Raw genomic sequence first — 12,582 nt, forward strand, 5'->3', positions numbered from 1 at the left:
CATTTTAAATTGACAACACAGCATTGTTGAAAACATTGCATGCTATGTGCTGTGACTACTGCACATGTGTACATATTGTACAATATTGATGCTAAAATTATACATTGTGCAGCCCTTGCGTGTTTGTAAAATGTCAGATTGAGCAAAAAGCCTACTGTATTTTAAAGTACAATTAAAAGCTTCAAATTAGCAGCGACTGAGAAACAAAAATGTAAAAAACAAATCATATTGTTGTGGACTGTGTATTCCATGCAATCCAGTGGATACAGTACTGTGGAATGTGTATATAATAATGTAGTCCATGGCCTATTATGTCAGAATAAGCAAAAATACTACTGTATTTCAAGATATGCACCACTAAACACGCGGCATGTGTTTCTAAACTGGCAGCTTTTGCACTTCCAAAGGGACGTATAAGGGGCTTATATGACTTTGTGCGCAAGTTTCCCCATGGACATTCATCGCAGCCTCATGAGGAGGATTGCTGTTCTGCTAAATTACTGAAAATAATTGCAGTGACCAAGTACAAGGTTCAAGATTCCACATCCTATTAAAGTTTCCTCCCTTTCCCTCGCGCCACCATTAACCCCTTCACCAGCCACGGCCATGTTCCTTAACACCGGCTGATCTGATTTTTATTTTAAAGATGTTCTCCAGTTAAAATGTTGGAGTTGTTTTGAAAGGATTATGCAGGAGTTACGGGCTGGAGGCGCTGAATGCTGGCTGTGAGTGAGCTTAGTTAAATATCAAAGTGGGCTTTTTTTTTGGGGGGCAGAGGATAAAATGTAAATCGTTTGATAAAAAGTCTCTTTTAAGCGAATAAATTGTAACTTTGCTCAATTAAAGCAAGCGGATGATTCCTGCTCAGGCTTTGCTAATGACTGCTGTGACCAAACTGATTAAAGGAAGTGTGGGTGTATGTGTCTAAGTGTGTGTTTGTGTGTGTGTGTGTGTGTGTGTGTGTGTGTGTGTGTGTGTGTGTGTGTGTGTGAGCAATATTCAGTTCCAGCATTTGCACTGGCTCAGTGTGTGAAGTGGGTGTGTTTTGATAGGCCTGGCTGCTCCGTATCCATAAATAGGTGTCAGTGTTGGCAGTCTGGCCCTACTAACACACTGTGGAAGCCATGCTGAGCCATGTAGACATAAGGAGCACAAATAGTTTCCTCGGCCGCCTCGCTGTAGCCATTACAGCCGGTAGCAGTGGTTATAAGCGAGCTGCGGTTGTGGGTGAAGCTGAAGGATGAAGTGCTGGGGAGTTTGCAGGCCTGGTGGTGAAGCTGTAATACAGTGATTTAGACCTGCACTTTTAGCTGAGACTTAATGCTCTAGAAAGAACAGTTTAATAAACTTAATGAAGTCTAAATCTAATTTATACCAGCATTATTAAAGTTTTCTGCTCATTTTGGCTTTTGTTTTAGTTTCACTTTAAAGGAAAAGAAAATGCATATAAAAAGATCAGGACAGAAAAAGAAAAACAATAGAGATTAAGAAGAGATTAACTGTCTTTTTGTGTTTGTTCAGGTTAACTGTTTTGTTTCTGTGTCAAAATGACTAGGCCATTATAACTGATAATAGATCTATAATAATACATATATTATTTCATGTGAAAGAATTTTAATTAGCTTTCGAGCTTCTAAACATTACAAATACAAATAAAAACATAATGCAACATTGTTTTTTAGGCTATGGAAAATTGTTTCAAACAATTGCAATACTGCTTACAGTATCAACATATATTGTGATGTATTAAATCAAATCATATCGCCATGCTCTTGATAATACACAACCCTAGAATTTGTAGACTGCCATTATTATACTGCCTCACAAGTTTATCAAACACAGTTAAGAGGCAGATGACTGACTTACTGCACTGTATTATTACAAATATAAATCACTAGTATTGATTTAAGACACATCCATTCAAAGGCTCTTTAGAAAACCAAAAGTATTATTTATTTATTTTTTTTTTTTTGGTGGCAAAATGCCTTTTTTATTATTATTATTATTTTTTTTATTATTATTATTATTTTTTTTTAGATTGGCTGCCATTTGTGCAGAGCTTCCATCAGCTCTAGGATCTGCCCACATTTAGGTGGGTGCCACCGGACATTTTTTTTTTATTTTTTTTTTAATTTGCTGCATGCTGCTTAACCTACTTTCTTTCTCTTTCACTCGGGCAGCTGTTCCGGCCATTAACGGTGCTCTCCTTTTTCCGTTCCTTGTGTTTCCTATCTGTCCTCATGCTGGTCAAGTGCTGTGCTGCTGCTGTTTGTAGGAGTTGAGCTTCAAGGTGTTGGTGCAGTTCCACTAGAGAAAAGAGAGAGAGAGAGAGAGAGAGAGAGAGAGTGTAAGGGGAAGAGATGATGAATGGCACTCATTAAGGTAGTAATTTGTCACTTTCCGTGTGACTGGGCTCCAGCTGTCTCTCCTCGTGCTTTTTTGGCCTCTTTGGCTCTCCGTCTCGTCGCCGGACAGATGGGCGGAGAGAGGGAGCGCCGCGCCCCCTGCACCGGACCGGGACGTGCGAGTGTGTGTTTGAGTGTGAAATAGCAATTAGAGATTGTGCTATGGCAATATTGTCTTTGCGTTGTGTTTTTAGACTACATTTATTAGGATAATGCTAAGCCTGAAAGTCCAGTCCTGTCCACTGTTTCACTTTTTGTGAAATTAAAGGAACACTCCAACACTTTTTGTTTAAATTTATTGTTAAAATTTAGAACAGGACATGAAACACATTCAGACTCAAAGCACGCTTAAAGTAGCAGCCAGCGGCTTTTGCTTCGGGTCAGAAACCAGTAAACCGAGGTATTTTTTCCAGCGCTGAACGCTGCCTTCACGCAGCCTGTCAGCGGACAACTCAACCTGAGTAAAAAATCAACCCGGGTAGATGAAGGTTTATCCAAAGCAATAGCTGGATGAAACCTGGGGGCTAAAGAGTGATAGAGGGCATTGTGCAGCTGGCGGCTCTGTTTAGCGGCAAGAGGCCAGCGGTGCAGTTATTTTCCAATCACAAGCGTGAAATTCCTCAGAGCTCCGTGGCGTTTGTCACAGCATCATGGCGCGGCTCCCACCGCAGCACATCTATCTGCAGAGACATCCAAGGTCGTCGCCACATCACAGCCTTCTATAACAGGAACAGTCCTGTCTTGATGGAGAGATTGAAGTAGGGAAGGACAGTAGAGAAAAAAGAAGAGAATCATCTAGAGGAACATGGACCCCCCCGCCGCACCCCCCCCTCTCGAGTCTTTGTTCTAATAACACAAAGCCAAAGCAATTTACACTGACCTTTATAGAAATGTAGCAAAAGTAAATTACAATAGTTAAAAAATGCCCCTGAGCCTAATTGCAAAGGAGATTAAGTTTCCCATAATTGCTTTTGGCCATCTAATGCAATTTTTCCTTTTTTTGTAATTAAAGTGATTTAAAAATTTAATACCCCTCCCCTTAGTACACACACACACACACACTTATCCACATGCATATACATACACTTACACACACACAAAACGTCTCGTGTCCAAATGCTCTCATTACGGAGTCAGTGGCCCATTAGAAATGGTGTTATGGTTCTGCATGATTATAATTTGCACTGGATCAAACAAACAGGATCACTCAGTGACAGCTTGTGCTATAAGCCAACATTGACTAAAATTGCTGCAGTGTGTCATATTCAGTTCAGTTCCAGTTGTTTGCTATTGTTTTAACTTTTCGGGGAATTGTGCATAACTTTTATTTTGTCAAATAAATAAAGAAGCTGATCTAATAGACAACAGCATAAATTATATTGAAGTAATAGTGAGATCATTGTCCTGATACTGTGTAGGTTCTGGCTTTACAAGCAGAGCATCCTCTATTCTGCCTTGCAAGGAATCCACAAGATGTTGTGAGCATCCATTTGACATTCTGGTCCATGTTGACAAGTTTCTATGATGAGTTTTTTTTTTTTTTTTTTTGAAACATTAAAACCAGCTTAAGATGTTCTGCTGTACCACATGGTACAATTCTGTGACCATAGACAGAAAAAAAACCAAAAAAAAACAAAGCAAGGTTATTCGAGATTCACCAGGTCATGTTTGTATGTCCAGTGTTGGTGAGTCTGTATCTAATGCAGCCTCAGCTTTGTGTTCTTGGCTGAAAAAAGTGGAATTTAAAGTGCTTTTCTGCTTTTTTTTGTAGCTCATCTGCCTTGAGGTTGGATATGTTTTGCATTATTACATGCTTTTCTGTTCATCACAGTTATACAGGCTGGTAATCTGGGTAGTTTCATGTTTTTATATATTGCATATATATATGTTTAAATATGTTTTGTGTTATGTATAAAATGAGAAGCAAGAAAATCTGTATTTAGCTGTAGTCGTACATGAAATTACATCATCCTGTCTGGCACCAGCAGAATCAGTGGGTATCTGCGCAGGTGTGTGCTCAGTGAGTATGTGTATATATGTATATTTATAGTTTACATAAAGAACACATGCCCTTGATGTTGTAATTCCATGTTTCCAAAAGAGCAAGGAATCCTACTGGTTCAGAGTCTGTTGCTTTCCAAATCGGAGCCGTCAGGGATGGAAAAAAAATCACACCCCTCCTCAGTTCATTTTCAGACCTACAGCACATGCTGTTATGCCAAAAGGTGTTTGCCTGGCAAAAGAGCACCTCTGTCTGCTATTTCATTAGCACTGAAAAACAGTCATTATAGAAACACACTAGGAAGGACATGGGAGTAATTACAAGATTGGAATTTTTTCAACATGAATATGTTGAGAAAAATTGTATACACTAAATATATTAATACAAAATAAATAGAAAGTTATAGTATAATAATATAATCATATGTATGATGAAAATAACATAATATAAATACCTTGTATCTGCGTAAGGTAAAGGAACTTCTTCATAAATGTCTTTGTCATCTAACAGGTCATCTAACAGGCCCAGGCAACACCTGCAGTCAAGTACAAACTGAATTACTCATCACATAAATAAACTAAAGGAAATATGTCAATAAATTAGATATGAAGAGATAATGGATGTTAGATTTAATATTTGCCCTATAGGATGTCTGAAATGAGCATTTCTAACCACATAAACACATTGTGTTAATTTCTCTTATATTGACTTACTGTACAAATATTAACTTATATTTGTATTACTTTTAAACATTAGCAAAAAAAAAACATTATTATTTAACCTCTTTTGAAATGACTGATTACTTTTTGAAATTACTGATTACTCAACATCTGTAGAACAAAAGATTGGCAGAGTTTGAGTAGGAGTTAAATTTGTTCTGGTGAAATCACAGAAATGGCTGCACTGAGAATGAGTGTGTTTTCATGTTTTAATCTTCTGAGTGATTCAGGGATTAGAGAGTGGGTTTATTTCCTTGATTGCAGGAGACTGAGGCTTTTAAACAGAGAGTTAAGTTAATTTTTTATTTTTTTATTTTTATTTTCTGTTTGTCGCATGCATAGTAAAACGTGGTCTAAATAGCATGTAAATACTTTAATGACAGCCTGATCACTCTAAATAAAAAAAAAGCTAGAATAGGTAAATAGTATAAAAAAACAAAAAATAAAGCTAAGCAATGAGTGATAACTAAAAAGAGAAAGATAGAATAGAAAAGTGTAAACTCTTAATAGTGCTAGAATTTTATTACCGTTTTAATGTGATGGGATAATGAAAATGGGAAAATTGAGATGCCTCTTTACATCTGTACATCTTTACCTATTAAAGTTACAAGAGCGAATCTTAGGAGACAGACATTCGAAACCATCATTTTTTTTTTTTTTTTTTTTTTTATGTGGCAGTGATTTTTGAATCTTATTGAATATCAAAGCTGGTTGTAATGTTGAATGAAGTTGCTTGCTATTCTTAACAAATATCTAAATTAAATATTTTGATATCATTTTTTATAACTTTTTTTATATTTTGTAACTATTTTATTATTATAATACAATAATCAATAAAATGAATAAAGTTGTTTTCAGTTGTCATGTATAAACAAAAAAAATCTAAACCATAAGTGAATATTCGCCATATATTTAAATATTGATTTATTTTTGTATTTATTATTTTTTTAAATGTTGCCCATGTTTGCATAGTATAGTGAGTGAAGTTGCGAAAAGGTTAGCGCAAAACTGCAAAAATATTATTCTAAAAAAAAAAAAAGTTAGCACTTTAGTGGTCTAATATCTAACTTTTTATTTTTTATTTTTATTTTCATTCCATTTTCAAAACAAATGGTTAAATAAAAAAGCCTTGTGTATCTCTCTCTCTCTCTCTCTCTCTCTCTCTCTCTCCGCTCGCTCTATTGGATATTGAATAGATGTGCTGAATTCCTTCCCAGATGCGGCAGGATCGAGTTGCTTTCATCTCAGTAATTGCATGCTGGCTGTAAACATAGACTCCTCTCCTGCTTTTCTCTGCTTTCACTATCTAGCAGGACGCAGGCCCACATCCCTGGGGTCTGCTTAACACCACGTATACAACCTTACGCAGCAGGAATTCTGCATGTACAATGGGAGCCCTTCGCCTGGAGGCGTGCGAGGTCAAAGCTTGTTTTAAAGAGGCAATAGAAGTGAAGGGACGAGTCACGCACTGGATTTTCTTCATGTATACGGGTATGTGAGGACTGTGCGCAGGTGTGCGTGGAGGGGAGGGCTTCGTACAGTACGGCCTGCTGCCGTTTCTGCAGTCCGGGCCGTGTCTGGGGCTGAGCTACTGTGCGGTTCAGTGATATAGTGATGTACTGTGTGACTAACGGTCTGTTTCTGTAGCCGGTCCGCTTCTGTACGCATTCAGCAAGCACACTGAATACCAGCTCTGTTACAGAATTGCAAAAGAGAGAGAGAGAGCAAGAGAGATGAGGAGGAGAGACTGTGTGAAGTAGTCTCAGTGTACTTCTGCAGTCAAGGTCTTCTGACACGAACGCTCTTTCAAAGTCGCTCTCCAGTCCCTTGTTCCAGGCTTCACTCTAAAAGCCTCTTAAAGGCTAAAAGATGCATGAAAGTGCAACACACTTGGCTCAGAAAGGCCACAGGGGCTTCTGAAGGGCTACAATGAGCTTTTCGCTCCCTTATTCTAGTTATAGTGATGGAAGAATATATGTATAAATATATATCACACAGTTCTATGGATGTTCTTTTGATTGCTCAAAAAAAAAAAAAATCAAAACCTTGATAAATGATCTCTTAAATGATTATGTTTTAGGAGAAATCATCACTATAGAACCTTTAGTTCATGTGGACATTTTTTAAAACCTTTTGAACCCTAAGTTTATTATACTATCCTTAATTGCAATACAAAAACATGATAATTATTTGATAACGCTTTAGCATGTTGTGTAGTGTCCTACAGGGTTCTATTCTAGGATGTACAGTATGCTCGCTCCCGACGTTAATTAAAACTACATATACGGTACATCCTTACACAGCAGGAATTCAGCATCTACAGTAGGAGCCTTTCCTGTGCCTGGAGGTGTGTGAGGTCAAAGAGAGTTTTCTCTATGCCTTCTGCTGTTAATTCCACAGACCGGGCCATGTCTGAAGCTAAGCTATAGTTCAATTCTTCTATTTGGCAGAATAGTCCCACAGGGTTCTGTTCTAGGATCTACGATGCTGAGGTTAATTAACACCATGTTTACTCTATATCCGAACACAGCAGGAACTCACCTTGTAAAGAAGAGCATTCCTTTGCCCGGAGGTGTGCGAGGTCAAAGCTTGTTTTAGAAAAGAGGTGATGGAAACTGGAAAATGATCTTGTTTCCGCAAGCCAGTTCCAGAACAGTCTTTTTTTATATTGTGCAACAGTTTAGGAAATATTGTATGGAGTCCCACAGGGTTCTATTCTAGGGTCTATGATGCTGATGTTAATTAACACCATATATACTGTATTTCCTTACACTGCAGGAATTCAGCATATTCAATAGGAGCCTTTCCTTTGCCAGGAGGTGTGTAAATTCAGTGTAGTTCAGATGTGCTTTGTTACTACTAGCCTTTTTCTTTTTACTTTATGTAAATTTTGGCTATTTTGTGGAGTCCCACAGGGTTCTGTTGTAGGGTCTATGAAACTGATGGTAAATATTAAGAAATTGCAGTAAAGTGTGGTTGCATGTACAGGGCTTAAGGAGTTAAACTTTAAAGCATACATAAATAGATAACTCCAGTTCTTTTAGTTTCTTTAATAATTTGTATGGAAAAAAAAATTCAGGTCTTAAAACATTATGTTTTACTTTTTGTGTCATACTGTCGAAGCTGCAAAAAACAGCCAGTTTTGCAGTTTTACATTTACATTTAGAGTAACGCAGCTTTTTCTCCATTCATGCTGAAGTTATAAAGAGTGTTTTCTGCCTGTACTGTTTTTCCAAAAAATGCTATTATGACAGGAAGGCCAGTCTGTATGGATATTGATATGGATATGAATTTAAGTTGGAATGTAGTGAAAACTGAAAAGCCATTTGGATTCTGCTGCCCAAAAATATAAAAATAATGGTCATAAGTGGACTTAAGGGACTAAGATGAGCTGCAGGATGTGAATCCTTTAAAAAGGCTCTTCCCCTACACTTCCCACTCAATTGTCCACCCTCTGAAAGGTCCTTTAGGTCACCAGAAGTGGTCCTTTGGGACCAATCCAACACATTTTTTCAGCACCTTCATTTTAAAGACTGTAATCGCGCATCTGGAGGCTCAGCAGACGTAACAGTAAACATAGCGAGCGAGCGAGCGAGCTTGCACAACACCAAATGCTATTTTGTCTCTCATTGTCGTTGTTTTTTCTCAGACTAATTAAGGGAGGTAATAGCCCCCTAATTCATCAGCTTTTATGAGGACTCACTGCGGGCGCTTACTTACCGGATTAAGAATGGTACAGAAAAAAAAAAGAAGAGAAAATAGAAATCGTTTGCAATTTTACCACCAACGTCAGTGCAATTATAGAAAAAAGCCGAAGACGCCTGTAATAGAAATGATGACTTGCCCCTCTGGTGGCCTTCAACCCCCGAGAAAAAGTGCGGGCCTGATGACGGCTTGGTATTGTAGTCATACATTATGTAGGTGTATTGCAAGGTCCTTAGGGAAATCACATGCAGGGCATCTGTATTAGGCTAATATAGAGCGAGAGTGTGTGTGTGTGTGTGTCTATGTGTGTGTGTGTGTGTGTGTGTGCCTGTGTTTGAGTACTCCCACAGAGTAGAGTTGGGAAGGACAAAAAGTGCTGTGAGCAGCGTTTCCATTCTCTACATATGGCCGCCTGCGCTCTCCCGTCAACCCTGTCACTTCACACAGCTCCCACCAGCACCCTTCCCTGCACTGCTCGGGGACTTTATACACTGTCTGTATACATAAGATGAATTTTATACAGGGCAGTTTGACTGACTGTGACATTTTACAATTATGGGGTTTGTGTGTGCAATATTTGTGTGCGCTTGCGTAACTAATGAATGTGGCTGTCTGCGTGCATTTCCTGTCAGGACGTTTCCTGGGTTGTGTTTGATTTTCACTGACATATGTATAATGATACTGGGATCATGTGAATTTTGGCAGATAATTAATATAAAAAATGATCAAACAAATAAATTTAGATTTGGCAATTAATTCATAGTGTTTTTATGATGTTTTATGGCCTTTTATCAGCTATGGTATATAATTAAAAACACTATTATGTAAAGGCTAAGTCAATGCAATGACTTTACAGCATAACATGTGCAAGTGTTCTATAGTGTTAAATGTCTAAAAGTTTCTTAAGGAACTTCTAAAAGTGTTCTTCAGTGTGAAACTCTAGAGGAACCCTTTAAGGTGCTTTCAGGAACCTTACAGAAAAGGTTTTTGAAGATTTCTTTTTTTTTTTTTAATCTTAAGATTTTTTTAAATATCACTTAAAGCACCTTAAGGGGGTTTCTCTATAGTTTTACTCCAAAAAGTTCCTTTTAACAGTGTATGTTGTTGTAAGCAATACATCATACTTGTGTATCAGTTTGTCTATATAACTATGCATTATTTTCAATTTAGTGGAAATACAATGTTCAGTGGATGAATCACTGTTTCTGCAGTCTGCATCATTGTTATACATTATTATATTTCTGGAGAGGTGCCAGTAGTAAGTAAAGATGGGCAATGTGACATTATTTTATCATATTGAAAATTGTGATTATCACCAATGCTAATTAAACTGTATATTGCATTACAAAGTGCACCAGCCCAGTTTAATTGTATGAATAGCAGTATATTTTGAAAAAATGTTACTGTACTCAGTATGGGATATAATTTAAATATGTTTTTTTTTTTTTTTAAGAAATAATTACTACTGATTGAGATGTTGACTGTGTATACATGTATCACAATAAATATAATCTATTGTAAAAAAAAGTCTTTAAATATTGTCATACAATATTTTTAACACATCGCCCAGGCTTACCCTTAAGCTTTTCTACCTTTTCCTGGTTGAGGTATGGACTCCACATGATCTCTAATTATATTTGAGACATTCAGACATTACCAGCACATCGTAAGCCCAGTAAAGTGATCCTTGTGCACTCAGGACCTGTTGCGGGTTCACTTTCAGTCACTACTGACCATTATATACCAGAATCATCCCACAATACTTCTTATGTTTTTTATCATTGTGGAGATACAATATATGCTGTGTGTAAAGCCATGCCGATGGATCATATCATACATTCATACCCTATGTCTTTTCCTTCTGTCTCTCCATGCTTTAGGTCGCCCCCTTCCTCCCTCCACCGCCTCGTCCAGCCTCCTGCCCCCAGCCCCCTCTCCTCCCTCCGCCCCCCTCCATCCAGTCCCGCCCACCATCAGGGAGTGCCAGGTCCCCCTGCTGGACAGCAGCACCTCCCACACCATGCTGGAGCCCCACCCAGAGGACCAAATCTCCCCTAACTCATACCTGCTCCGGGCCCAGACCACCACTGGTAAGCTCCGCCCCTTTCATCTTTCACTGTTCCACCTGTTCCTGCATGTTTCACTTGTTCCTGGTGCCCTATGCAGTGGAGCACGTTTAAACTTTAGAGTTTGTGCATCAGCGTATCTGCATCTCTCTGCAATTTAAACCAAAAAAAGAGGCAGGAATATTTGGGTGACTCAGCGGGCCAATCACAGCTGCTGCTGTAGGTATGGCATGACTTGAAGTTGCATATCTGAGGAAGTGTACGTTGGGCTGCGATGCAGGGTGAACATAGTTCACGGCGTAGGTTCAATGCAGAAGTATGAATTAGCCTTATGTAAGCACTGATAAAGGGCTAGAAGATGACCAACACAAAGTGTGCAGCTACAGATTCAGAGTGGACATGTGTCAGTGTTTAAAAACTCCAGCAGCACTGCTGTGTCTGATCCACTTGTACCACCAGTGCAGTGCCACACTTGGGCTGCAACTAATGATTCTTTTGGTTGTCAACTAATCTGATAATTGGTTTTTCCAATTAGTCGATTAGCCAGTGACTATTTCTGCAATGTCTTCGACACATGATAGAAACAGCTAAACAAGAGATTTAAAAGGCATTTAAATGCCTAGATGTTTAAACGTGGAAAGTGATATTTAGTGATAAAATTTGTAATCTGTTGTGTTTGGGTAATTTCGTACTGTGGTACTGTTACAAATGAACGATTAGTCGATAATAAAAATATATTATGTAGTTTATAATTATATAACTACAGATTGATCCTATATAGTAAAATGTGGAGCTGCTAAAATGAAAAAAATGTGTGTTTAAACAAGGATCTGGTTTTAATTAGAGCTGCGATCATTTTTTCGATTAGTCTATTTGTCAATAATTATTGCTGCCATGTCCTTCATCTCTAAAAACAACTCAAAAACAGCTAAACATGATAATTAAAAGGTATTTAAATATCCACATGTTGTTTAAACGTGGAGAGTACTGATATTGTTATAGTGAAAAAATATGTAATCTGTTGTGTTTAGGCACTTTTGGAAACACAGAGGAAGTTTCTTCTGTCCCCAGCACTTTGTGTAATGTGGTACTGTTACAAATTAACAATTAGTCGACAAATTTAAATAATCGACATTGTCGATTATATCAACTAATCGTTGCAGCCCTAGTTTTAATTAAGTGTACAATGGTCAGTGTTTTTTAAATGCTTTCAATTTCAAAAGGCATAGAAAAATACTATATTGAATCAGCACTTTTTTATGTCACTGTTTGCCTACTACTGTTAAAAATGTAGTAATAATAATGTTATATAGGCTTTTTTATTCATATGAAAAAAAATAATAATAAATATATATATATATATATATATATATATATATATATATATATATATATATATATATATTATGCAAACATACATTACTATTTTTAGTGTGGTTTACTAAGGCAGGTGGCACAAACATGTCTGCAAATATTGTTGCAAAATATTGTTCCACTAATCAGCGGATGAAATATTGGAATGATTACAAAGCAGAGGTGGGTTCGAGGTGTCTGGAGTTAGGTTTGGTTAATGCTCGGCTTTATTCTGCCTCTGCAGATGGAAGAAGGCTATGAGTCTCTCTCTAGCGCAGCTGTGCTCATTTTGAGTAATTAATGCTCTCTCTGTGCTGCAGAGCCCTCCAAAC

The 12,582-nt window shown here is 37.7% G+C and overlaps 1 protein-coding gene across 9 annotated transcripts in view; it reads left to right on the forward strand.

Annotated features, from left to right (window-relative positions):
- tenm2a (teneurin transmembrane protein 2a) overlaps window positions 1–12,582 on the forward strand; it is a 433,542-nt gene that overhangs the window by 273,122 nt on the left and 147,838 nt on the right. For all 9 annotated transcript variants that reach the window (XM_049484477.1, XM_049484478.1, XM_049484480.1 and 6 more), the window contains one exon: window positions 10,712–10,921. In XM_049484477.1, the coding sequence (XP_049340434.1) occupies window positions 10,712–10,921 (210 nt within the window). The remainder of the gene's footprint in view (window positions 1–10,711; window positions 10,922–12,582) is intronic.

This window comes from Astyanax mexicanus, chromosome 10, assembly GCF_023375975.1.
Source record: "Astyanax mexicanus isolate ESR-SI-001 chromosome 10, AstMex3_surface, whole genome shotgun sequence".
In the NCBI taxonomy this organism is placed as follows: domain Eukaryota; kingdom Metazoa; phylum Chordata; class Actinopteri; order Characiformes; family Acestrorhamphidae; genus Astyanax; species Astyanax mexicanus.